General features: G+C 37.4%; 2 protein-coding genes and 1 pseudogene across 3 annotated transcripts; 1 reads left to right on the forward strand and 2 right to left on the reverse strand.

Annotated features, from left to right (window-relative positions):
* Positions 1 to 4,290: 4,290 nt before the first annotated feature.
* Positions 4,291 to 5,845, reverse strand: LOC147485634 (uncharacterized). Its single transcript, XM_086571667.1, has one exon. It carries the CDS (start codon positions 5,809 to 5,811, stop codon positions 4,543 to 4,545), a length of 1,269 nt encoding a protein of 422 aa, XP_086427793.1. The 5' UTR covers positions 5,812 to 5,845; the 3' UTR covers positions 4,291 to 4,542.
* Positions 5,846 to 16,915: 11,070 nt separating this feature from the next.
* Positions 16,916 to 17,422, reverse strand: LOC147485635 (uncharacterized). The gene has a single exon (XM_086573569.1). The coding sequence runs from the start codon at positions 17,420 to 17,422 to the stop codon at positions 16,916 to 16,918; it is 507 nt and encodes a 168-aa protein (XP_086429695.1).
* A 5,493-nt stretch (positions 17,423 to 22,915) lies between these two features.
* Positions 22,916 to 26,818, forward strand: LOC147485636 (putative mediator of RNA polymerase II transcription subunit 26b; annotated as a pseudogene). The gene is made up of 10 exons (XR_015202118.1): positions 22,916 to 23,089; positions 23,326 to 23,812; positions 24,020 to 24,088; positions 24,425 to 24,507; positions 25,202 to 25,254; positions 25,380 to 25,498; positions 25,597 to 25,624; positions 25,738 to 26,045; positions 26,130 to 26,220; positions 26,340 to 26,818. The product of XR_015202118.1 is annotated as a putative mediator of RNA polymerase II transcription subunit 26b (transcript).
* The last annotated feature ends 46 nt before the right edge of the window (positions 26,819 to 26,864 follow it).

Genomic DNA, 26,864 nt, shown 5'->3' on the forward strand with positions numbered 1-26,864 from the left:
AAGTGGTTTGCTACCTATGAGAACTTGAGTGGAGGTTCCGTTTTGATGGGCAATGACGTTGCTTGTAAGACGGTTGAGATTGGAACTATACGGGTCAAGATGCATGATGGTGTAGTGAGGACTTTAACCGATGTGAGGCATGTTCCTGAGTTAAAGAAGAACCTTATTTCTCTTGGTACCTTGGATTCCAAAGGCCACAATTTTGTGGGAAATGGTGGAGTCCTAAAGATCCTTAGTGGCTCTTTAGTCATTATGAAGGGTCAAAGACATGGAAACTTGTATACTTTGTTGGGTAGTACAGTGATAGGTGATGTAGCAGTGGGTACATGTAGTGATGATTCTGAGTGCACAAAATTGTGGCATATGCGCCTTGGGCATATGAGCCAAAAGGGATTGTCTGAGTTGTGCAAGCGAGAGCTACTGAAAGACTTGGATAAACCAAGTATGGAATTCTGCGAGCATTGTGTCTATGGCAAGCAGTGCAGAGTCAAGTTCGGTACAAGCAAGTACAAGACGAGAGGCATCCTAAATTATGTGCATACGGATGTTTGGGGACCTTCTAGAGTGGCTTCTAAGGAAGGTAACCGGTATTATGTCTCTTTCATCGATGGCTATACACGCTATGTGTGGGTATATATCTTGAAGTCCAAGGATGAAGTTTTCGAGACATTTAAGAAGTGGAAGGCAAGGGTTGAGAATCGCACAGATAGGAAGGTGAAGACTTTACTGATTCCGACAATGGTACCGAGTATACCTATAGGCCTTTCCAAAGAGTTTTGTCTTGCGCGAAATGGAATTGCCGGACGGCGATGAGATAAACATACAACGAGAATGGGTTAGCGAGAGAATGAATCGCATCGTTGCTTGAGAAAGCTAGGTGTTTGCTTTCCAATGGCAATCTTGGCAAAGAGTTAAAGGCGAATCACGGGCCATGGCGTGTTACTTGTATAATAGATCACCGGTTCCGGCGATAGACTGCAAAACACCTTATGAGGTGTGGACAGGGAAACCAGCTGATTATGGTACTTTGTGAGTGTTTGGATCTAGTGCTTACTACCATATGAATGATAGTAATCTTGATTCTAAAGCTAAGAAAGCAATATTCTTGGGCTATGCAAAGGGAGGAAAGGGATACGGATTGTGGTGTCTAGAGAACCACAAGTTCCTGGTCAGCAGTGAGGTTACCTTTGATGAGACTTCGGTGCTACTTTTTAGCAGGCCGGAGAAGGCTGGAAATAGTGGTGATTCTATACAATCTCAAGTGATTGAGATAGAAGCGTCTGAGGATGCTAAAGAGAGTGAGGTTCTTAGTGAAAGAACTATTCAACAAGAAGTAAGCGTTACTGACAACAAACTGGCGACAAGTTTTGGCTAGATCAAAGCCAAAGAAGTGTGAAACAAGTTATGAAGTACGGGCATGATAAGCCCGGTGAAGCATTATGGTCAACCGGACTTGGTTGCCTCTGTACCGAATATTGAAGATGATGAGCGGATAGCTTCAAGAAAGTCCATTAGAGATGCTCATTCTGAGAGATTGGTCGGTGGATATGCAGAAAATGGTGGAGGCTCGTGACAAGTTATGTACTTGGGAATTTGTTTCATTGCCTAAGGGCAAAAGGGTTTTGGGTTGTAGAAGGTTATCTATGGAGTTGAGTTCCAACATTGGTTGGAGGTACTCCACAAATGGTGGAGGCTCATGCATTGTTGATTGATGCCTTTCGTAGGCATGGCCCTTTGTGGGCGTAATTGCTCTTTGTGAGCATGACTCTCTGTGAAGATAGCTCTTTGTGAGCAAGACTCTCTTTGTGGGTGGCTCTTTGTAAGCATGACACTCTTTGTGGGTGGCTCTTTGTGAGCAAGACACTCTTTGTGGGTGGCCCTTTGTGGGCATGACTCTTTGTGGGTGGCTCTTCGTGAGCAAGACACTCTTTGTGGGTGGCTCTTTGTGAGCATGACACTCTCTGTGGGTGGCTCTTCGTGAGCAAGTTCTGGATGGACTGCGAGTTATGGATGAATGTGTTCTTGTTGGATGTGTTCGGCTTGGTTTTATGTGTTAAAACCTCACCGAGGTGGAGAATGTAGAGAAAAAGGGCGTTTTTTTTCTCTTTCATGTCTAGAGCGCACCTGCGCCTCCGATGGGCCCGACCCTCCAGTGTTTTGGGCGGCCACGCTTCTGATGAAGCGACCAGCTCAACTAATTTCAGCCCGAAATTCACTGTTTCGGAAGCTTTTCTGAAATAGTATAAAAATAGGTTTTTTCTGTAGAAACCTAATCTAACCAAAAAGAGATAAAGAGAGAGATTGTAAGAGAGAAATTCTTAGTGAGTTGAGTGTTCATTCTTTGTGAGTGAATTGAGAGCTCTTGTAATCTGTTACTCTGGACATCTAGTAAAGCTTGGATCTCGTCAGTATGGAAGTAGGCAAATTGCCGAACCACGATATATCCTTGTCTTGTGGTTGGTTCTCTTTTGCATTATTATCTTTACTTTATATGCTTGTTAAATTGTAAGATTAATGAGAAGCGTTGGGATAGTATTTGGAGGGTGTTGAAGTCTTGTCTAGTGTGAAGGATCGATCTTTGTGTAGGATTGATCCGTTTGTTGTGGGTAACGTTGTTTCCGCAGTCATATATTCACAACAGAGTCCATGGTGCAGCCATGACGCATTTCCTCTTCATGAGACCCAGTTCTGTTTTAATCCAAATTATACCCCTTGGCACAGACTGGGCTGCAGAAACTTACTACGGTGTGCCCTCGAGGAAGTTTGGGCTCAAGTACATTGGATACAAAATCCTTCCGAAGGAGAGTTCTTTATACAACAAGTATAATAATGATGACCCTATACTTAATGATCCAGACAGTATAAATGCAAACGGGTGGCAATTTACCAAGAAAATCTATCTGGATGGGCAGAATGTCAAGTTGGATTTAGAATGATTTCGGGGGCAGTTGTTTCGCGCCTATGTCGACACCATCTCGGAAAGGAGCAGAGGGCGTTCTTAGCATACTTATTGCCGTTATTGGTGATTGAACTCTCATGGGTCTTCTTACATCCGTGAACATATGTAGAAGGTAGCTAGCTTGTAAAGGTTAACTTTGTGACATTTTCTGTCTATATATGTACGTTATATGGTATTACCAATTTTTGGCGAGAGCCATAACTTCTCCTGTATAAATTTATGCATCAGGATTTACCATTATACAGTATTACATTTTCCGTGTATTGGATTTTTTTTTTGGGGTAAAGATATGTGTATTCGATTGAATTTGTCACAGATGTTATCATCTTTGAAGAACTTTTCTGCTTCAGTTTGGGCTAGAGGGATACATGCTCAGCTCTTTTAGAACTTGAGCTCCCCAGTAATAGGAAAAGTCCAGAAAAACCGTAGTATACACTAAAAAGTAAAAACCACTAGTAGATCATGTCATACATCCAATTCCATTTGGTAAGGCTTGTAGCGTGGACTTTCCTAATAGATATGTAAAAACAGCATTGATTATTCGTTTGAGATGCCATTTAAATTCGTTTCACCATACCTGATACACAGAGAAACAAGGCAGGCCTAGTCTTGAAGCCTGCCAACACCTAAATAGAAGTGCACCTATAAGTCTGAACTTGGAAGATATTCAAACACATAAGAGAAGAGAATTGAAGATGAGATTTCATTGTTGTTACCCACATGCGGTGTAGCAGTTTCCACAGACCACAGGTAGTAGCTGCCACAAAAAAATTTTATTGAGTAACAGGATTCCATCTAGTATCTTATCAGATTTTCGACAAAACAATCCAACTTCGTCTTAAAGGACTTGTGATTATACCAAAGGAAGATGGGTTCGAGACGAGAGTAATCTTCATCACTCATACACGGAAGAATGCACATTTCTTGATCCTGGCTTCAGCTGCCATAAAAATGGACGGAAGGATGATGAATATCTGAAATGGACAAAACTGTTATAGGGTTGCACTGCTTGAGGATGGCCTTTGTTTTTGTTTATGTTACCTGTTGCAGTGTGTTGTTCTAAAGATCCTCAGACTTGTGAGAATGTAGGCATGTAGCCAAATGTATTTGCAGCTTAGTTTGAAAAGTTCTTGTTTAGTTGTAATGAGGTACTGTTTCTTAAGATTTTCATCCAAAGGTCCCAACGTCAGTTTCTCAGTTATGATTATCAATAATGTTTTTTATATTTATACTAATTCACATTACAAACCCTTTCTGTCAAGGAACACCTTCATGTGAATCACTTGCAGTCCACACACAAAAAATATTTGTATATGTTAGTGTAAAAAAGAGAAGGGTAAAAAGGATCTGAAATTATACATGTTCACAAATTTGCACAGAATTGAACTTTTTATTTTTATTTTATATTTGGTGCTGAACCCAAGTTACTTCTGGGCTGCCTACGTACCATGGAGGGGGACATAAAGCCTTACCCCACTGACAGGATCAAGCTAACACGTAGTTCTTTTTTCAATTACAAGCAAGAGGATTCAGTTCTAGTATGAGAGAATAGGCTCTGAAATCCTGATTTGTGGTCGCTTCCTCTAGCAGCTCATCACTGCAACTCCTTTGCTACACCAGGTATGAAAACCGAGTAGCTTGTCTAAGTCAGCGTTTTTTGATATTACGTTGATCGATCGCCCATTTTGCTGGAGATTTCGGCCATTAATATCTTTGTCTCCCTGGTCGCCATTTTCTGAAAATGCTTCAGCAGAAATTTTTTCCTCCTCGTCCTCAATAAGGGCTGCCTGTGCCTTCAGTTCTTCTATATCAAAATTCCAATTGCTTACTCCCCTTTCGTACTGATTATGCGATATCTCCTCTTTTTGCACATCCTGAATATTACTAGGTGCTTGCATATGTTCTACGTTCACCTTCACTGTTTTCGGGATCTTCCCAACAATAGAAGGAATCTTCTCCACAAGTGCTCGTACGCAACTAGACTTGTGATTCTTAAAGAATCGATCCCTCAAAAGCGCTGTTGCTGAAGGTCTTTTTGATGGATCTTTTACTAAGCACTTAGCAATCATCTGTTTAAATTGCTTTGAGAACTTCTGGTCTTTTATATCATCTAAACGCGGTGGATCTTCTGTCAGGATTGTAAGAAACAGTTTCACAGGAGGATACTCTGAGAAAGGAGCATGACCGTGGGCAAGCTCTATGGCTGTGATGCCGAAGGACCATATATCTGCTTTAAAGTCGTATCCATGCCCTTCTTCCATATCCAGGATCTCTGGCGCCATCCAGCAAGGTGTCCCTGTTATTGTATTTCTTTTGGGTCGCCTATCACCAGAATCAAAAAGAGAAGCAGACACACCAAGATCACCGAGCTTAATTGCTCCATGTGAGTCGACTAAGATGTTTCCAGCCTTGACATCTCGATGTATACACCCTTGCCCGTGAAGATACTCCAAACCCTTCAACGCCTCATATAGAACAGTACGAATAACCGCCTCGTCTCGCAACCCGTCTTTATAAGCTGTCTTAAGTATGTGTTGAAACGATCCTGCTTCCATAAACGGCATCACAACCCATAAATCATTGCCGATAACAAAAGCACAGTGTGCTTTTAAAACATTAACGTGGTCGACAAGTTTCATAAGGCGAACTTCTTTTGCAACCTTGTCGGGGTCTTCATGATCAAAATCAAGAATCTTTATCGCTACCGTCTCCTTCAAAGGTTTGCACAACGCACGGTACACTGTTGCAGCACCACCCTTTCCTATTTCTTCGTATAGCTCGTAATGTTCTTGCCCTACTGGAAACTCCAACACCCTTGTTGCCGCAGGAACATGTCTCCAGAGATGAACCATTGCCCTTCTTCTTCTTCTTCTTCTCTTGCAGATCGAAAACAACTCTAAACACAATTATTATGAAAAGGCTCAACTCCATCGCATATTTATATAACTCGGAGTCGGTCTGTGTTAGTCCAATGATGTCTCGAGGGTGCTTCTGAACATTTTTCGAAATATTTTCGAACATTGCAAAAAACTTCTTTCTTGTGGGCTTGGTGCACTTGAGTTTAGGCCTCACAGCCTAACATAAAAGCCCGCTAATGCTGAATATATAACATAAACATTTCTAAAACATTTCCTGCTTTTCCTTGCAGCAGAAATGGCTTGCAAACTAATGCAGAAAATCTCTCCAGGACATACAATATTACTGGGAGACAACCAGTCAGTTATCAACTCTCTGAAGAAGACCAGTTCAAATTCTGCTGAATGGATTAGTAATTCTATCTTAGGAAATATTATAAGTATTTGTAATAGCTTCCCTTTTTCTGTAAAACATTGTTGGATTAACAGAACTAGTAATGGGGAGGCTCATGCATTAGCCAAATGGGCATCTACTTTTAATCGTATAGATCGAGCCTCCACCATTGTTCTTAAGATGCAATCTTGTCTATTTTGAAACTTAATGGAAATGAAATGGTATTATCGAAGAAAAAACAATTGATTATGGATATAAAAAAAATTGTTTGGTATAAAAAAAAAACAACAACATTTCGTGCTTATATATATACACTAGGTATAACCCGTGCCTTCGGCACGATTGTCTTTACATTTCTTGATGCACATTATGGTCAGAAAAATAAAGGTTAATATAATTCAGTAAATTCACTCAATATCATTTGTTTAGTGTTTATGGAAAAATATATATATTTGTAAGACACGTCAATTTTAGTATGCGTTTCTTTTTGTAATTGAATAATTTTTAATTATATTACTCTAAGTTCTTGTGGTTGGCACATTTTTATTCAAATACTTTAGCATGCAAGTTTACTCTCAAGAAAAGAAGAACAACTTTTAAATAATATATAGGAGACAAATATCAGTCCGGACTCGGTCAGATTCGCTTCAATTTTACACCGCGATTACATTTGTCATTCTAATTTCAGGATACTAATTTTATTTCCAAATTAAAGCATTGTCTAATAATTTTATTCTCAAATTAAAGCAATGTCCAATAACCACTAGTTGCGCCACTATCACAAAATCTAAAGCAAAATATTATACAATCTTCGACATGGAATATATTTGCAAGTCTTGTATTCCATTAACTCGATCTGCTCATAAAATGGGAATAAACGTGAAAATATTGTAGCAAATCTCAAGTCATTATCAAACAATAAAAAGTCCAGATGAATTTATTCAAATTAGTTTAGGCTATGTTTGGTTTGAGGAATCGAAATTCCTAAAAAAAATGGTGAAGAATACAGAAATAAATAGTGAAGAGGAGAGATGCAGAGAATTTAAGATGGGTATTTTTTTTTTCTCTTATTAAAAAAAAGTATAAGTTAAAGAAAAAAAAAGACTAATCAAACAATTACATCAATAGTACTTAAAATACGAACACTATGCATTGTTTTTAAATAAGTACAAAAAATTAATTACAAAGTTTTAATTAGAGAGTTGTATACCCTCCTAATTGCTTTACAAATTTCAAGTATGTTGTATATGACATTTCCCACCTAGTAAGCCAAGTGGGTTTACCAACTGTAATCTCATGATTTTGTTGGCCAAGTGTGACAGTCGTAAAGTTTGTTTTAGGCCAAGTACTTGACAGAAAAAAGAAGTCTAGCCATCTTCAACACTTTAACCATTTAGGCTTCACTAACTACAGTAGCTCCAAAGATCCATATGCCCTCACAGTAGCCATATAGTCTTATTCCATCCATAGTCTCCTCAACCCTTTGATGACCTCCAAAGATCCATATGCCCTCATAGTAGCCATATGGTCTTATTCCATCCATAGTCTCCTCAACCATTTGATGACGCCCTCCTCGATATACTTCAAAATCGCCAAACACTCAACAACAAAGCTTGTGTTAATACTAATATTCATACATAGCGCCTGAAGTATGGCAGTCACAATCTGTATATATCACCCCAAAACCTGCTATGCCAGAATGTCATTTGATTGGTCAGGTAGTTCCCATTTAATCTCCTTGACCCTGACTTCAGCACCATGTCCAACAACCCCCACTTCTTAATGTCATAGTGTCAACTACAATGTTAAACATACAACCCTTGAGAGCTAGCAAAAAAATTACATATTCACTTGCTTTTTTTGAATTCCTTTTTGCTCCTTCTAAAAAAATAAATAAATAATCCTTTCTGCAGAAAACTTGCCTCTAGTTTCTTGCCTTCTAACACTGTTTGATTTCTGCATTTCGAAGTGATACCATTCTAGAAATAATTGTAACTACCTAAAGATGTTTCATGTTTGTGTTATCCCCCTCACAATGTATTAGTGCCTCTTCTTTCATGTTCATGCATAAAGTCGGTCCTGTAGCCAAAGATCTTTACAACCCATTTCTACAACCAACAGCCACCTCGAGATGAATATATTTATTATCAACCACCTTTTCATGCCAAGATCAATGCCGCACGCGCCTTTCATGTGTTTGAATGTAATCAAATACTACTTTGAATCGGTCAGCAAATATCACGTCGCAATATGAATGATAAGAGATTAAAAAAAAAGGGGGGGATTTGATAGTTAGGTAAGACTTAATAGGCTTCTAAAGAATAAATGAAAACATGAAACTACAAAAGGCAATTTCCTTGATACATCGCACCTTGTATATCGAAAGTTCGAAACACCAAAAGCACAAAGAAAAACAATAGTTCGAATTAAGAAGACACTCGACTACTAATAGAGTTTAATTATCTATCACCGCTAGAATTCAAAGGTTGTAATCATTAAGACATGCTTCGTGAGGTTGAAAGCCTCAAAATCCAATTTGATTAGAAACTATTCCCTGAAAAGAAATCTTCGTGTCGTATTTCATATAAATGAGTACATCTAATAGTGACACACATTTGCAGTAAACAAATCTATCCTTGGCAAACTCTTCACATAATATATAAAGGGAAAAAAAATAGAAGTGAGGGAGATTTAGCATAGCCTAGGAACACAATCATTGCTTAGTTGATGTCGTCAATTTGGTGATATCCCAACCAAGGCATGAGATGACATTCTAAAGTTAAAAGCTAGATGATGTCATTGCCATATCAGGAAATGGTTTTCAAAGAGGTTTTATACTTTTATGCCAGTCTATTAAACTCAAAAAGTTTATAACCTTACTGGAGCTCAAACTGACATTGACAATAGTAGCCATTCTCTATGAATTTCCAACAACAACCATTTTAAAAAGTTCCACTGAAAAATTCAATATCTTGCTGAAAGTTTAGCCACCCATTCTCTAACCATAATCGACAATAAGATATTGCAGCTCGCCATGTTAAGCCAATAATATATACAATGCTTATATTACAACCCAAAATAGTAAATAAAAATATTACAATCCCTTATTCTTATCATACTTAAGGCACTTAATAACACCAACATTTGTTTAATTAATGTGTATAACCAACAAAATTTCAAGATTTACATACCATCCAATATCCAAAAGGGACACAACCACATTCCAATAATAGCTTAAATTCTCATCCATATGATATTTCAAATATAGAATTAATAGAAAAAATAAATTCATGATTGATAAATGAGGGGTTTCAAAGTCGTACCTGAAACTTGATGCTTAAATTGATAACTTTGTACCTTGAAATTTATAAGAACCCCAATACTCGACCAATCATCTCGATGCAAGAAACAATAGCTATTATAGAATACTTACGAAAGAAATTATCTAACAATAATCAAAATAGAAAAGAATCCCTAACATGGTTTTGTCCGTGAAAAGATAGAAAACCCAAAAACAAAATTATTAAATATATAAATCAAATGACGCTATCACGCAAAGGCAGTGCCATGCCACTGGAAGGCGGCAAACACTGACGGACTTGGATAGCACCAAAGACCACCAAAAATCCATTAAAAGGGGGAAACAATATTAAATCTACATAATAATGCTAGAAAAATAGAAAATAATTCCTAACATGGTTTTGTCCGTGAAAAGATAGAACACCCAAAAACAAAAATTATTAAATATATAAATCAAATGACGCTATCAAGCAAAGGCAGTGCCATGCCACTGGAAGGCGGCAAACACTGACGAACTTGGACAGCACCAAAGACCACCAAAAATCCATTAAAAGGGGGAAACAATATTAAATATACATAATAATGCTAGAAAAATCTAATGGAATATGAAACTGCTTGATCCAAAAGTAAGATTCCACTATGAATAACAAAAAAAAAAAACTATTTTAAATTGAAAAACTATATATACCATAACACTCCTGAAATTGTCGGATTCTCAAATGCAAAGAATAAGCCTTTTTTCTTATCATTCAAAGAAAAAGCTCTTCACAGGAATACCATCCGTTTAAATAACATAACATCAAAAAAACCTCTTGAGAAAAAAAAAATTGTATTAGAAACTATAATACCAACCGTCTAATTCAGTTCAATGTTTGATAACACATAATTTCTTATTAATCATATAAGATTTTCAATGTAATGGAAATGTAAGAGAGCTTATAACAGTGTAGGTAACCTGAATCTTCTGGACCAATTGGCAACGATGCAAATCCAGCAGCAATTGTCTGTGAAGCAACCTGAGGGAGAAAATATATCATGAGGGAGTATTCTTATGGAGTATTTAAGAGATTAGTAACCTATACAATATTCTTAGAACCCTAAATGAAAAGCGGAAGACATACCTGGAAGAAGATGGAGTCTTCCTTGCAATTTCTAAAAAAATGAAGTATTCAGAAATTGAGTAATTCATAGTTCATAGTTGTTACAAATTTCATTAAGGAGAGAGAGAGAGAGAGAGAGAGAGGAGAGAGAGAGAGAGAGAGAGAGAGAGAGAGAGAGAGAGAGAGAGAGAGAGAGAGAGAGAGAGTTGTTAATGGAAATATTTAGGATATTATCGGAAAAAAAAATGGGATTTGGGAGAGAGGAGTTGTGGGAAGTGAAAAACGTTTCTTTCCTTTCAATTGTGAATTAAGGATGTTTTAGAAGGTTTAATACTTTAAACCAGACATACTACTTATTAATCTTCACTAACAGTTAGCACTTAGCATGACTCTAGGATGGGCGGGTCCTTTCATTTCTAAACTTATCCAAATCCCAAGCCCACATAAACATAAACTTGAGAAAAAAACTTTGAGGTTTCAAAACATCATAAATGTTTACACATTTTTTTGCACAAAGAAAAAAAAAATGCCTCATAATAATAATAATAAAATGTAATTGTCTCAAATGAAACCTCTCAAATCATTAAGTGTGAAAATAAAGAAACCATTTAATCTATAACATTTAATTCATTCAAAACGATCCCAACCGCACATGCGTCCCCTATATTAATTCCTATTTTAAATAGTTGAACTTTAAAAGTGGGCTTAATCCCTAAGACTCTCCATGACCAACAAACCCAGCTGTTAGAATTATTATAAAGCAATATGATGCATGTAGAAAATTTAATACAACTCTTTAAACCCAGGTATGGGTGACAGTTGCATCATGGACAGTGCGGTTAATCCTTGGGCTGGAATCTCCAAATGTCGCTCGGTAATTCCTATTAGACTGCTTATAACGATTGACCTCCACTTGTTTTCCAGATCCAAGAAGACAACAACACCGCAGCCCGTGAACAATTATCTCCCTTTTAACCTTCATATTCCCGTTGCTTAAGGCTCTGAGGAGAAACTATTGGTTGTGCAAGGCGAAAAGTTTTTTGAGCCTAAGCACCTTTGAGGAGTTGGTATCAATATAGGAAAGCCCAATGAGCAAATTAGCGCTAGCAGACGATGTGGGACTATAAATTTTTCGGTTTCATTTTCATTAATAAAACCCCTCGAACGTCCATATAAGACTCTCTCTCTTATTCCACCTCACTTCCTTTTCACCTTCTAGAATCCATAGAACACCAAACACTCTCCCTCTCCATTTTGATCGATCATCATCTTCTTCATCATGATCTCAGGTACGTTTTATTTTGGTCATTTCTTAGGTTTTCTTTGGTTGTCTCCCCATCTGACTGATTCTTATTTGTAGTCCACATTAAGCCCTTTCTTTAGTTGCAACAATATGCAATTGTGATTAATATGGATTACAATTTGTAAATGATGTATATAGCATCTATCTTAATGCTTATACTGGATGTTTGCTTATAGTGTGGTTTACTTTTCCCTCCTGTCACAACCCGAATTTCTAAACAATTACAAAGTAAATATTTGAAATATAAATATCTCAAACATCACTATGTTCAATTGTCTAAAAACTCAGGCTATGACAGGGTGGATACAACACAAGCCAAAACCGAAAATACCACATCATAAAGAATCAACTTAACAACAATTATCTCCAAACTTTCTCAACCATCACTTTATTAAAGACTATCTTCCATCCCAAAAATCATCAATATAACATTCTAAGAATAAAAGTCTTCAATATCTTATTCACATGTCATGCTAAAAATTTAAACTACGTTATTACATCCTTTCAATAAGAATCAGACCTAATAAAAGAACTAACTGACTGCTCCAGGCAAGAATCCAAATCACACGCCGCGGTTCCACTGCCTTCAACATATGTTCCCAAGAACACACCCACGTTGCCAAAACAAAGCAAACATGGGTCAGCAAAATGGAATTTGCTGGTATGAGTAGACTAACCACATATAAACCTTTCCAATATTTACTTATCCAACTAACACTTTAAATATATCATAATTTAATCATTCTTAGATTGGAAGACAAGTAGTTCCGTCATTTCAATCGGCATAGTTTCTTCCCAAGCAAGACTCCCATCTTATTAACTTGTTATAATAACTTGTTTTAATAATTAAGTAATTGAATTAAAACTTACCGATATCCACTGCTATATAAGGGTAGGACCGCGTTCCTGCACAAAATATTATTAAGTCCTACCCTCCTGCAAAAGAAAGTTAGAAATTTTATATAACATATGTAGATATCCTATAGGTATTCAAATGCAAGTCCAAGCCCACTCGCACAATCAAATCAATACAACTAACCCGCAAGGCGAAAACCTTAGTTCCTCTCTAGGGCAGTCTTAACAATTTGGTCATTCATGACACGTTCAATGAATACCCGGGTCATTCATGGCACAGTTAGTGAATACCCAATTATAACGCTAACGGGCCATTTATGGCACATTCAATAAATGCCCATCTATCACATGACATCTTCAGTCATAAGACTCATTTCCAAAACTTGAGACGTGGAGAGATCTAAAAGGGTGCGGTAAATTTGTTTACGCATTATTGAACTTTATTGCATAAATTATTTCAGAGAACGTAGAAGTATCTTGTTTCATGTATTTTTGGTTTACGCGTCATTAATTATATAGATGTCTAAGTGTCATAACGTTGCATATCATAAAATACTGCAATATCACATAGTAGTTAATACACGTACACACGTATATATAGAAAGGTCTTAGCCTAAAGCCAAGCATGCTAATAGCCCTAGACCTATCCTAATATACCGAATCATAATCCGAGTTAAAAGTCAAATTGGGTCAACTGGTCAAAGTCAACCTTGGTCAACAATCAAAGTCAACCTGCCAAAAGTCAACAACAGTCAACCAGCCAGGTTAACAGCAGTCAACCATCCCCAAACTCCTCTAACCCAAAAGCCCAAAGTCAAAGGCCCACAGTTTAAAACTTAAACCAAAAAAAAAAAAATCTAAAATTTAAAAACACATAAGCCCACCCACGTTCACTGTTCACCTTCTTCTTCCTCCAGCACCTCTCCTCCACCTCCAGCCACCACCGGCCATTCAACAAGATGAGTTGGTTCTACCCAAACCACAATAGGAATGGTTCGGCCCAAGCCCAACAGAAAAAGAAATCGCTGGTCATCTTTTTCCCCTCACAGCGCCTCCACCACCACAGCCACCACCGGCCATCACTCGCCACCACCATTGAACCCAACGGTTGGGTTCCTTAAGAAAACCCCTACATACCTATACCAACCAATCGTGATTCCATTATACTGTGAAAAACTCGAATCTACGCCATTAATGCTCTGTAAAAGCTTCCCCTCACACTCTCCAGCACTCAATCAAACCAAACACCACTTCAAAACCCAACACTTCACCACCACAACCAAATATCACCAATTATAACCCTAACAGTTTAACATCACCACAAAAATAAAATAAAACACATAATTCAAACACAACAAATAATAGGACGATTTGGTGTTGATGGCGACGCCATTAACAATCGGTGTCAAGGCTTCGACAGTTCAATGCTCACATTCGTCATAGTTTTATTTACTGTAGTAGTTCAAAATGGTATCTAACAGCCGGCACCATTAACAGAGTTTACAAGGTAATAAAAAAAACAGTATTACGAATATGATTAGGAGAAAACAAAAATTTAAAAACCTCGTCCGACTACTCACAGTTTATAAACTGAACAGCTTTCCGAAAGCGAAAAACCCCGAAAGACCGAAGTTGACTGTCGCGCGAAAAACCCTTTTCTTTTTACTATCCAACAACAATCCACTAACGGGTGTTACTCTCCCTTCCGTCTCTTATTTTTTCTGTGTAAAACTCTCTCTTTTTTACCAACCCAATTTTGTTTCTTTTCTATTTAAAAAAAAAAACCCCCGAAATAGGGAAGAAGGTTTATCCCATAAACCCACGTCTCATATTTCCACTAACACTTATCCTATTTTATTTTATCTATTATCCATTATTATTATTATTAGGAAAAATAAAAGAATAAAACACGGGGTGTTATACCTACCATAATCCAATATTTTTACAAGTGCCTATGCTGTGTTATTCTACTATTTGAATGTGTTATTCTAGCATTGAAGCTCTATTTGAGGACATATTTTTTGGAAATATTTTTGTATGTATAATTATGAAATGCATGTGGGTGGGTTTTCATTGTTCTAGGTGTGTTCCCTGTAATATAAATTTTGTTGTTGTTACTTTTACAGATTGGCATGGCTAAATTGAATTTGCTGGTATGAGTAGACTAACAACATAAAAACAATTACATACTTTAATTATCCAAACCACACTTTATATGTACCAATAACTTAATCATTCTCAGTTTGGAAGACAGGTAGTTCCGTCATTTCAACCGTATAGTTTCTTCCCAAGCAAGACTTTCATTCTATTAACTCATTATAATAACTTATCTTAATTAATAACTTAGTAATTGAATTAAATCTTACTGATATCCACTTCTGTATAAGGGTAGGACAGTGTTCTGCACAAAATATTATTAAGTCCTACCCTCCTGTAAATGAAAGTTGGAAATTCTAAATAACATATGTAGATATCCTATAAGTATTCAAATACAAGTCTAAGCACACCCGCACAATCAAATCAATTTCTCTTATTAATTAATTAATTACTTTTCTTATACACCCACCTTTTAGTACCTATGTACATTAAGTCATTCCCGTCACATTCAATGAATACCCGAGTCATTCATGGCACAGTCAATGAATACCCAGTTATAACCCTAACAGGCCATTTATGACACATTCAATAAATGTCCACCTATCACATAACATCTTCAGTCATAAAATCTCATTTCCAAAACTTAAGGCATGGAGAGATTTAAAAAGGGTGTGGTAAATTTGTTGAGAACACTACTGAACTTTATTGCATATATTATTTCAGAGAATGGAGGAGTATCTTGTTTCTTGTATTATTGTTTACGCGTTATTAATATATCGATGTCTAAGTGTCATAACGTCGTATATCATAAAAGACTGATATATCACATAGTAGTTAATACACATACACACGTATATATATAAAGTTTTAGCCTAACGTCAAGCACGCTTAATAGCCCTAGTCCTATCATAATAGACCTAATCATTTGTCGAGCCAAAGGTCAACTGGTCAAAGTCAACCTGCCAAGGGTCAACAATAGTCAACCAGTCCTAAACTCATCCAACCAAAAACCCAAAGACTAAGGCCTAAATTGTTTAGTCTTTCCCAGGCCCAACTAAACTTAAGCCCATAAGTAAAATAACCAAAAAAAAATCACTCAAGCCCACATAAACTGATTTCGGCCCAAGCCCAACAGGACCAAAAACTCACTGATCATCTTCCTCACCAGCGCCCTCCACCACCAGCTCAAATTTCCGGCCACCACCCCTCACTTCATCAACACATCGGTTTCACTCCTTGTGAAAACCCCTACAACTTTATCAAACACAAAAACTCACTTCATTAACATCAAAACTAGATCTCGATCGCGACTTCCATTAACGCCGGATCCAAAGCTTCGAACAGCACCCCAACCAAACATCAACAACCAACATCAACCCCTTACTACCATCAATCATCAATCAACAAAAAAAACAACAATAACAGTTCACATAATTTACTAGCGATTTCTTTGCGCCGCCATTAACAACCTCGTCCGAGCTCCAACAGATTAAATTTCCATAGTTTCACTAATTAAGCAAATGAATATAATGATATCTAACCAATTTGAAAATTCAACAATATGAGAAAAATCACAATAGAAAAAAAGAAAATAGAACACAAAAACTGAACGGAGACTTAGACAGTAAAGTTTTTCTTCATACCCATAAAATTCTAGGTTCGGTGAATAAAAACAAAACAATAACTACTCACCGGTTATACGCTCCTACTATCCGCTGATATCAGCTATCAGTAAATCTCTAGCAATAAACCTCTCTTCTCCTCTATGTGAAAAACTATCTTTTTTTTTTCTCTGTTAAAAAAAAAAAACTCTCCGTGTGAACTCCTTTTTTTTTGTTTGAAAACCCCCCAAAAAAGGAAAGAAGGTTTATCTTTTAACCCTACGGGATTTCCTATCCTTACTAATATCTATATATATCCTATTTTTGTTTTATATATTATTATTATTATTATTATTATTATTATTATTATGGTAATAGAAAAAGTAAAAGAAAAACACGGGGTGTTATAATTATGATTCTATAAATATAAGTGATGAGCTCTCTCATTCACTTAACTTTTCCCTAAATTACTTTCTACAGGGATTTGTGCATTATCTTTCTTGCTTTTTGGGCATTTAGCGTCAGAGTGACCAAATATCTTGCAGCTTGTGCACATTTCTGGAATCCATTCATAATCAAGTCCAATATCAGCAATGTCTCCTTCACCAAATTTGACAGAAATGTGGGAAGGAAATTCGAACTTTGTGTCCACCACAACACAAATTCTTGCATAAGAGATTCTAGTTCTCCTTGCTGTAGCATCATCCATACATATTGGCTCCCCTATGATGCTAGACACAAAATCAATGCCACTTTTTGTCCATAGATGTTTTGGGATATCCACTCTAACCCAAATAGGAAGGGCTTTGATCCCATTGCGATACTTCTCTACCGCTGGAGACCATGGCCTTACTACAAAGATTCTACCCGCAAAAAACAGGGGTCCATGGTCTATAACTAGTTGTTTGTCCTCTTTAGTAACAAATTTGAAGTAAAACAAGTTTTTATCAACTATCATATCAAACCCTCCTTTTAACTTCTATTGCTTTTGAACTGCATCCTTAACAAAGGGGTAAGATAATCTCTTTTCCACAAAGAAGCTAACAACATATTCATTCCACAATTCTATACATTCATTTACAATATCTGATGGAACTTCTGCAATACCATTTGAAAAGGAAGGATAGACCTTTGTGAGATTTGGTTGGAGTTTGGTGTTCTTACTCTTTGTGAAAAGTGAGCTCCATGTTTGTGCTTCTGTATTTCTAGGGTTTTGTTGCAAAGAAACATGTCGATTTGTCGCTACCGTGGCTGTCTCCGGTGTTGGTGATGGGCCCGAGCTCCCGTCTAGTTCTTTTGTCTTTTCCATCATCAGTCAACGGCAGCCCTTGTTGGGAAACATGAGTCAAGAATTGCCAAAAGAGGCAAAACTTCCCTCCAAACTCTATTTCGAACTAAAAATAATTAATTTTTTGGAAAAGACCTAAATACCCCTGCGCTCTCAGAATCGCTCTCTAGTGAAACCTTAGCATCTAAATAGTTAATTCTTCTTCAGCTTTTGTTTGGGTGGACAATTACACCCAAGCAGGCATTGGTTTTGCCTTATGGAACTCTACTAGTATATGCATTGGTGTAGGACATAACAAAGTTAGATATGGGGTCACAGAAGAGCCCAAAGCCAGGGCTATCAAAGATTGAAATTAGCACAGCGTTTGCAAATCAACAAAGTGACAATATTGTCAGTTGTCAAACCCTTGTTGCTGTTTTGGAACGTAGATGAACAATGCTTTTTTGGGGAGCAACTTCTATAGCTCATGAAATATACTCGTTATTATCTCAATTAGTTGAGCGTAAAATTTGTTAGTATGACCTTAAACTTTGTTGCCCATAGTTTAGCTTTTAGAGGTAGACGAACCCCCTCTGTACTTTTATTTGGACCCTGTTTCCACACGGTCTTTAATTGAATTGTCATCAAGTCTGTAATATTGTAATCTCAGAAAGTTTTAGGGGCCAACTCCCTTTTGCTCAAAAAAAAAAAGAAAAAGAAAAGAAAAAAAAGATGCATGATCACTCATACATCCACTGATCCACTCCACTGTAGTGATCATTTGTTTTACCATAGAAGTTGCTCTGTGCATTGCATTATCGCGATCTGTAAGCAAGTTTTGCTTGTAGGTTGTTGAATGATGGAAGACGCACTTACAAGTCTCACAGTTCATACATAAGTACCCATTGTTTTGAGGAATTGAGGCGCGCATAAATTTGTTTATAAACTGCTAGTATCTTTTGCACGATTGACTCATCTAGTACTCAACCAACAGATTTGTTTCGAGGCTTCGAGCTACTATGCTGATAATTTGTTTTGCGATTAACGTTATTCCTTGCACCGTCCCAATCTATAAGCAACTTTTGCGCCTTATAGCCGTTATAGGTTCTTGAATGATTGAAGATGTTCTTATACAGTCGAACAGTTAATAGATATGAAAGCAACCCTAGCAGCAAGCATGCAACAAAATTATTAAAACAATGGAGCGTGTATTTAAGATTACTTTTTTTTTTGCATTCAATATTTCTGCTATATGCAACTATCCATGGATTGATGGATAGGTATCAAAAATTTAAAGCTAAGATACGTGTACAGAGCACTAAGGAAAGTTCCAAATATGTGTTAATAAGTGTGACAACACACAAAAAATTAAACCATTTTTTTGTTAGGTAACATGCAAGCTATAACAAACTAACAACATCATCACAAGCAATTCCGTGTGTATAGATGGCACCAACTCACCACGGATTTCTTCTTCTAGTATGTGCGTGTTGAATTTTAGCTCTGAACGTCTTGGTTAGTTTGCATGGTGTGCAGAGCAATGATTCGCTTTTGAAGGCAATGGAGAACATTTGTTCTCCACCGACAAGAAATGCCAAATCAACAAATATTGGAATGCTTGGAAAAAGTCCATCCTGTTCCTACTCTACCGTGTGTCACAAATAATGGCTTACCTTTTCGGATTCACCCATCTTTTTATTTCATCTGTACCTACTCAATAACTAGGAAAGAAGAGAAATGAGATTGATCTTTTCAGGATGCATCTCGAGGGTGTTGGGAAATTTCGAGTTCAAAAATCTCAGTCGGACTCTATCATATTGTTTAGAAATATTTTACCTAGTCATCAAATTTCAGTAAAATGTTTTTTTTTTTTTTAAACTTTAAGCTAGGGTTAGGCTGACCCTCACCTGTATTCATCATCCAACTCGTACATATATGGTTCCTCTTGCATCCTCCTCAATGAAATTATACAACTCCCTACCTATTGGAGGACCAACATACACAATATTACAGCCATGGTCAATAGATAGGCCAGCTAGGTGGTCGGCCACTCTGTTAGACTCCCTAAAAACATGCGAGAAAGTACAACTTAACAACTGTGACGCTATATCTAAAATATGGTTTAGCACATCTTGATGATTCCATGGCGGCTTGGCTTTTTTTGTTACTCATTTGTACTGCTTGTAGAGAGTCCGATGCCACATCCACTTGTACACAGCCTATTTCCAAACATATACTCAACCCAATCTCGATGGCCTTCAATTCTTGGAAGAGTACTGACCTCTCTCCTCCACTACCGAAAGTCCACTATTTCCTCCCCATGACCCGTTCCATTATCTGCCGCAAAGCCCCATCCTCGTATTCAATTTGAATCTATCCTGTTTTGGTTCCTGTGTACAAAACTGTTGTGCCGCGCTTTTAAACTTCACTGATTCCGATATCCCGAGTTAGCCTTCGGGCGACGTCCGTGTCCTCCATTTCGATACCTTCACCAGATACCTTCTCATCTTTCTCGAATGCATTTCAACATCACGATCTTTGGCCTACTATGATTGGAGAACCTACGTGCATTTCGCTCCTTCCAAATCCCATTAACTATTGCACATATGTAACTCTTATAGATTTCCACCACCTGGCTCGACCCTCAGCAAAGTTTCAGCAGTGAAGACCATTCTCTATTTGAGCTTTTCGGTTCCAATACCCAAGACTATCTTAATGCCATTGATCACCTCTCGAGAAAGGAGCATTCAAAGAAAAGGTGATTTGAGAATTCCGACTTTTGACCAAATCAACAAGATGAATGTGTTAGAATCTTCTTGTAAACTAACCTTGTCTTGAATGGAGAGATTGATCGAGAATAATTGCCCGGGCGATAAAGGAATGACTATTGCCATCTAACCTTACCCCCATGTCTTCTCGGGCGTGTAGAGCCTTGTTAGGCCGTGAATGATCCACTATGATCGCGGTGTCCATACTAATCTCTCTATATGTCGATTCACTTTGGTACTCAAGATATCTTCTCGAGGGTAATTTTTATATTATTTACAATGTCATTCCAGCTTCCATTGGTCAATAGCTCCTTCATTTGCATTGAGGGAAGCATGATTTCAAATACCGCTTGTGAATTGTGTAAGAGAGGACAGTTTTCGTGCCATAAGAGTGTGTCTTCCCCATTTGGGATTGAATAACAGATTAGCTCTCTTGCTTCCTTTTCGATATTGCGCCATGACCAAGAACAATCTCTCGAATCGGCATAGTCCACAAGAATTTATTCTCCAACTGATTTCTCCAAATCCACTCGACCCGAGACGCTACTCTCTTTTACATCTTGAACAACAGAAATGCGGACTTGTTCCATATTTCCATACTCATCATCCCCACTAGGCCACCCTCCTCCTTTGTTTTGCATATGGTACTCAAGCTTGCTTGATGTACACACCTTTTGATTCAAAAAGTCCATAGGAAGGTGACACATATTTTCTCAATTTGTTCCAAAGATCTGCTCTTCAGAAGTATGAAAGTTAAAATGACAATAGATGTTTAGAGAACTCAAAACAGCGAGGACCAAATATGAATGCCTGCGTGAGATAGTAATTTAGCTTTCCACCTTTATGCTCCCTGTGACCTTTTCAATCAATGGTCGGCACTCTTTGATTCCAAGTCGAAAGCGAAATGAGTGGGAGACCGAGATATCTTCTTGGAGGTTTCACAAGTTCCAAACCCATTATCGGGGCGGCTTCGTGCATCATCATGAAACATAGCTCCGTCCATTATAGTAGTCTTTCAATCCGAAATCCAAGGTTCCTTCTATAGAGGTTACTTCCCCTTTGCGAAAGATGAGAACGCGTCAAAAGGCCAAATGTGTCAACATATTCCTTTTGCATTTAGAGTGATATTGCATGAGCTTGGATCCAATGCTTTTCCCGATCACAATTCCCAAAATTTCCATGACTAGCACAAAATATATCACGGAGACATAGAATTTGACGCAAACCTCTTCTCCCAAAAAAACCCCACGGAGCCCCATTCACGGAAGACAGAAATAAGCCGACTAATACACATATGAATCCATCTTCGCATCTTCCGAGGGAATTCAAATTTCTCCAACAAGAAGAGGATCGTTTGCCAACTAACCATATCATATGCCTTTCGATATCCATTTAACGAAAGCATCCGGGTGTGCCATGCGCCTATCATATCCTCTTCATGGGCCATGAGAATATTATCTTGAATAGATCTACCGGGATAAAAGCACACCGGTTCTCATGTACAAGTTCCATCACCATTTGTATTCTATTGGTGATTACTTCGATATGCACTTATATATCGTGGTTGCACGCTGCTATGGGTCAAATTCCTCCACTCTTGAAGGGTTGCTCACCTTTGGGATGAGGCAAAGGAAGGTAGCATTGATACCCCTCGGCATCTTAAAGCATCTGAACACATTTTTAACGGCACTTATTACATCCTTGATATAAATACCACTCTTGAACCCCTTCAGTAAAATGTTTGATATAAATAGAACGTTTTTTTTTGACCTACATAATCGAGTGAGCGGAGCGAACGATCTTGGCAGAAGGGGAGGGGTTATGCGGACAAAAACCAACTTGGTTGGTTTCTGTCTACCTGTTCTCACCTTCTTTCTCATTTTTTCTTCTCCCCAATACCCCTTCTTCTTCACCCATCTCTCTCTCTCCCCCGCATCACCCAACTCTCTATCCCCCCGCAGCTCCGCTCACTCCCCACTGCCACGCAGTATACTAGTATGAATCATAAATATCAAATTTTATACAAAGCACTGTTTTTTCACTTGGAGTGTCACATTGAGTCCAAAATCTAGGTGAGTTTGATCTATATGCTGAATTCCAATTGACAACATATTAATAAAGTAGAGACCAGCATATTTGCTTCGAAATACAGATTTCGACCTCAAATTTTTGTGTGTTGTGTATCTCGACACAGTTTTAAAAGTAAAATAACACGGTTGCATAGATTAATCTCTGTACCTGTCATAGAGGAACCGGACTCAAATAGTAATTTGAAACTCGTAAAAAAAAGTAAATTTCATCGATGTGACAAAGAACTTAAGAAGATAAAATGAGATGACTGATGACATAATCACTCTTCCAACTTGATAAACGGTCTAAAGCTAAAGAATAAAAAACGTGGCAGTCATACAAATGGTTCTATTCTGACAGAACAAAACACACTGCTCCATAAGATCAACATAGAAACACAAAAGCCAGAAGAATGTCAAAAGTTTGAGAAAGAAAAATATAAAAAAATTAACCCGGGAACATTCATTCAACTAGATTTTCAGCATGGAAAGTTGAGATGATATCTCCTTTTTCTTGAATGGTATGTTAGAAACCAAGTCCCTCATTGGTTTATAATCCAATCAAGTTGGAGTCTTTTCGATTTCTTGACACTGAAGCAACTGCTTGTTTCTTCTAGAAATTAACCAGTGTTTTTTTTTATGCCCATTTGCGTTTTTGAGGCAAAACCATGGTTTTTGTTAGATTTCTCAAGTGCCCATCTTTGTTTTTTGATGAAATAATGGGTTTTTGATATGGGCTTATTTTTTTACTGTGCAGTTTCTTGATTGAATAAAGTTGTTAGGAGCTAAGATCAAAATTTGATCTTTGGTTATGGAGTGTAGTTCCATTGATTACTGGAGAAACTACTTCAGTGCAGCTAATGGAAGTATATGTGAGATTATTGAGAATGCAATAACAATAGCCTCTTCAGATTACTACGAAGAGTTTAGAATACGAAGGGATGGGATTGTATATGTGGGAGTGGAGTAGGTGTGTTGGGTGTAATGGTGTAGAGTTAGGGGTGCCAAAGAAGGATGAAGATGTAGGGTTTAAGTTCAGGAGTGGTGGGAAATGTGATGTTGTTGAAGGGAAGGAAAGCAAGGTTGGTAGTAGTGTGTTTGAGAATGAGAATGTTAACTTGAATTATACAAGCAAGTATAGCTATCATGAAGCCCAAGCATTGACGGCGGAGATTGAAGAGGAGAATCAGATTGTTGAGGAGGTTCTTAGGATCAAAGAACACCTATCCAAGACTGAAGAAGCGGTATATCTCATAACACTATTTGTTTCTTTATGTTTCCTTTAGTTTTCGTGATCATGTTTCAGGTACAAATTTGGGTACAAAAGTATTGTTATGGGGATAAGTAAATGTATTTGAGTATTAGCTTAGTCATACAGGAAAGCATCTCTTTTATGGAACTCATATTGTTAGGGACCTAATTTTAGTCAGAATACTTGTTGGCTCTTACAGTCTGAAGACATGATACTGGAATCACTACGCAGACTTAAGTTGATGACCCTATCTGTGGAGACTTTGCAGGTAAAATCTGATCTTGAGCTAAGTTGAATCCTTACTGTTATCAGGAATTTTTCCAATTCTCTTTTCATCAATCTGGCTATTATCATGTCGTGTCCTCAAAATCAAATATTTCTGTTGAATTTGATGTTACATCATTGGATTAGTTTGTATGACACAATTTCTGATCATTAACCTAACGGGTTGTTGGTGTCAGAAAACTTCTACTCTGCCATTGCTTTTGCAATAGATAAAGATGTGATCAAACTCTAGTTGTTGTAATTAGTTCTTATTGTTATGTTTGTATATTTTTCTTTTAAGGAGTTAGTAGATTGCTTCTCATGAAGTTCTTCATTTCAGGCAACAAAGATTGGAATGGTAGTTGCATGTCTCCGCAAGCACAAATCAAAGAGGATTTCTAGCTTTGCCCGGACTCTCGTCAAGTATACAACTATTACCTCTACTTCTCTTATTATTTGTTTTAATATTTGGATTACATATTAGGAGGAGTTCATTGTGCTTTATGCAGTTACTTTATATTACTAATCCCCATTTTCCAAGGTTCAGTCCATTCTACTCACATCCTGTAGATTTATGTAGTTACCTTAGATTAGTAAACGCCATTTTCCAAGGATCAGCCAACTCTACTCCCCTCTTGTTGAATTATATAGTCCCTCAAGCATGAGACATCATAGTATCATATAATCCAAGTAATAGAAACTTGTTAAGAGTATATGATTTTTCTAAGATATAAAGTGCTCCATCCTAATATGCTTACTTGAAAATGGAACTCGTCACCGTCTTAATTAGACTGATACACAACATTCACATTATGTTGTCAGCCAGTTCAAAATATAGTTACTTTTGGAAACTGATCACATTAGTTGTGGCCTGTGGGAATGTCAGAGCTAGGTTTAAAATTTAGTTTCTGTATGGCTCTTTTAGCCAGAGCACTTAAGGACAGGAAGTAATCATAGCTTACCTTGTTAAATCTAATTCATAGGGATTTCACTCGACACATAATGACTGATATCTCTTGCAAACCAGAAACAAACTCTTGGCAAAATTTTGTTATATTTAACTCGTAAGTAAGCAGGAACTTCATTTACATTTTGTGCTTTTTACCATGAATTTCAGAGAGTGGAAGGATTTAGTAGACAAGTGGTGCAGTGTTGTGCCTGATGTTATAGGTGGGGATTCTGTTCGTGATTTTTCCAGTTGTGGGAAATGTTTTACTTTTTATTTTTTCTTCAAACATACTAGAAGCAGTACCCAATTTTTTTATTTTTTTATTTTTATTTTTCCTTTTTTGAAGGTGGAGAAGGTACGCCGGAATCTATGAACCCCTCTGTTGTTGAAGAAGGTCTCCCTTCTCCACCCTTGGATGAAGGGGCTTTCTTAGCTACTCCAACTACGTTATTGGAACTCTCTCGGGTATTGCTACTTTTTATTTATACTTTAAATATTCCATGCACTTGTTTACAAGGGACTAATTTTCCTACTCTGTGTTCTTATACTGGATCAATGTGAAGTTTTTTGAAAGCATGGATGACGATGGAAGTGAGTCCTTTGAGATCCTCAATGGTTTATTCATAGTCCTTGTGTTGGATAATCATATTTGTATTTTCCTCTTCTTTGGACACTTATATCTTGCTTTGTGGATGTTGCTGTAGATCTTAGAAACTGTGGTGAATTCAACATGAACAGTGAGAATGAGAGAAAAGCCACATTGCAAAACCAAACATTTCCCACGAGAATGATGCAACCCAATCATGAAGTCGTTGGCAGCAAGGAGAACAAAAGACAAGATATGAGGAAACTGGAATCAGTGAATAAGCAAACTATGATTATGAACACTGATGTGAGACTAGTACGACCTCCAAAACCAGTACCAAGACCCAAAGTCATGGATGGAACAACATTGCAGCAAGAACTGGATACAGTCAATGCTCAAAAGCTGACAAGGTCTGCTCAACAAGATGTAAGTACCTAGGGTTAAAAAGGTTCCAGACCTTGTACTTCAACCCAAAGTCAATTTCTTATGTACTTCACTTTTTGCTTTCAGAAATCGAAGTGTTTGGATGGAGAAACAGATCAAATAAAACTTGAAGCTGCAAAGAGAAAACTGCACAAAGGGTATGAACAAGCTGAGGATGGTCTGTACAGTTCCTTTTATCCTCAAATCATTCTCGGCTTTCAATTAAGCTATATGCCTTCATGTAGATTTAATACAAAATGATTTTTTTTTTTTTTTTTTTTTTTTTTTTCTAAACAGCTAAGAAGCAAAGGACAATACAATTGATGGAGATGCATGAACTTCCTAGGCAGGGTCTTGGGCCGGTAATTCTCCGATCGAGACTGGGGACCCACCATCGAAATGTTGTAGCTGGACGGCACTAGTTGTTCCAAACAGAATGCGTGTCAACCAATTTTTGTTTTTGTCTCCTATGAACTATTTTTGCCAGTGATTAAAATAGGTCTCCAGATCACTGCAACCCGACCTAGCTGAATCTTGACAAAATTCCTGTTAGCCAGTGGAGCAAGAATAGTGCTACTAGACAAACCTTATACTATCTTCTGTAGACAGTGTATATGCAGTACATGTTAAAAGTATGGTGTCAAAGTTTTAGGTCCAACGTATTAGATAATGTATGTACTCTGCACCAAGCAAGTGCTTCTCAGACACTATTTATGTCTGCTTGTATATCTTGTTAATATATATTCAAGAAAGTTGGACCTTTTGAATTGTTCAAATTCTGTTCACTTTATGTTTTGTCTTTAATTGGCCTTGCCACCTTTG

The sequence above is a fragment of the Coptis chinensis genome, chromosome 7, assembly GCF_015680905.1.
Source record: "Coptis chinensis isolate HL-2020 chromosome 7, ASM1568090v1, whole genome shotgun sequence".
Classification (NCBI taxonomy): domain Eukaryota; kingdom Viridiplantae; phylum Streptophyta; class Magnoliopsida; order Ranunculales; family Ranunculaceae; genus Coptis; species Coptis chinensis.

Coding starts and splice junctions, on each gene's coding strand:
- LOC147485634 (XM_086571667.1), bottom strand. CDS start 5,811: ATGGTTCATCTCTGGAGACATGTTCCTGCGGCAACAAGGGTGTTGGAG.
- LOC147485635 (XM_086573569.1), bottom strand. CDS start 17,422: ATGATAGTTGATAAAAACTTGTTTTACTTCAAATTTGTTACTAAAGAG.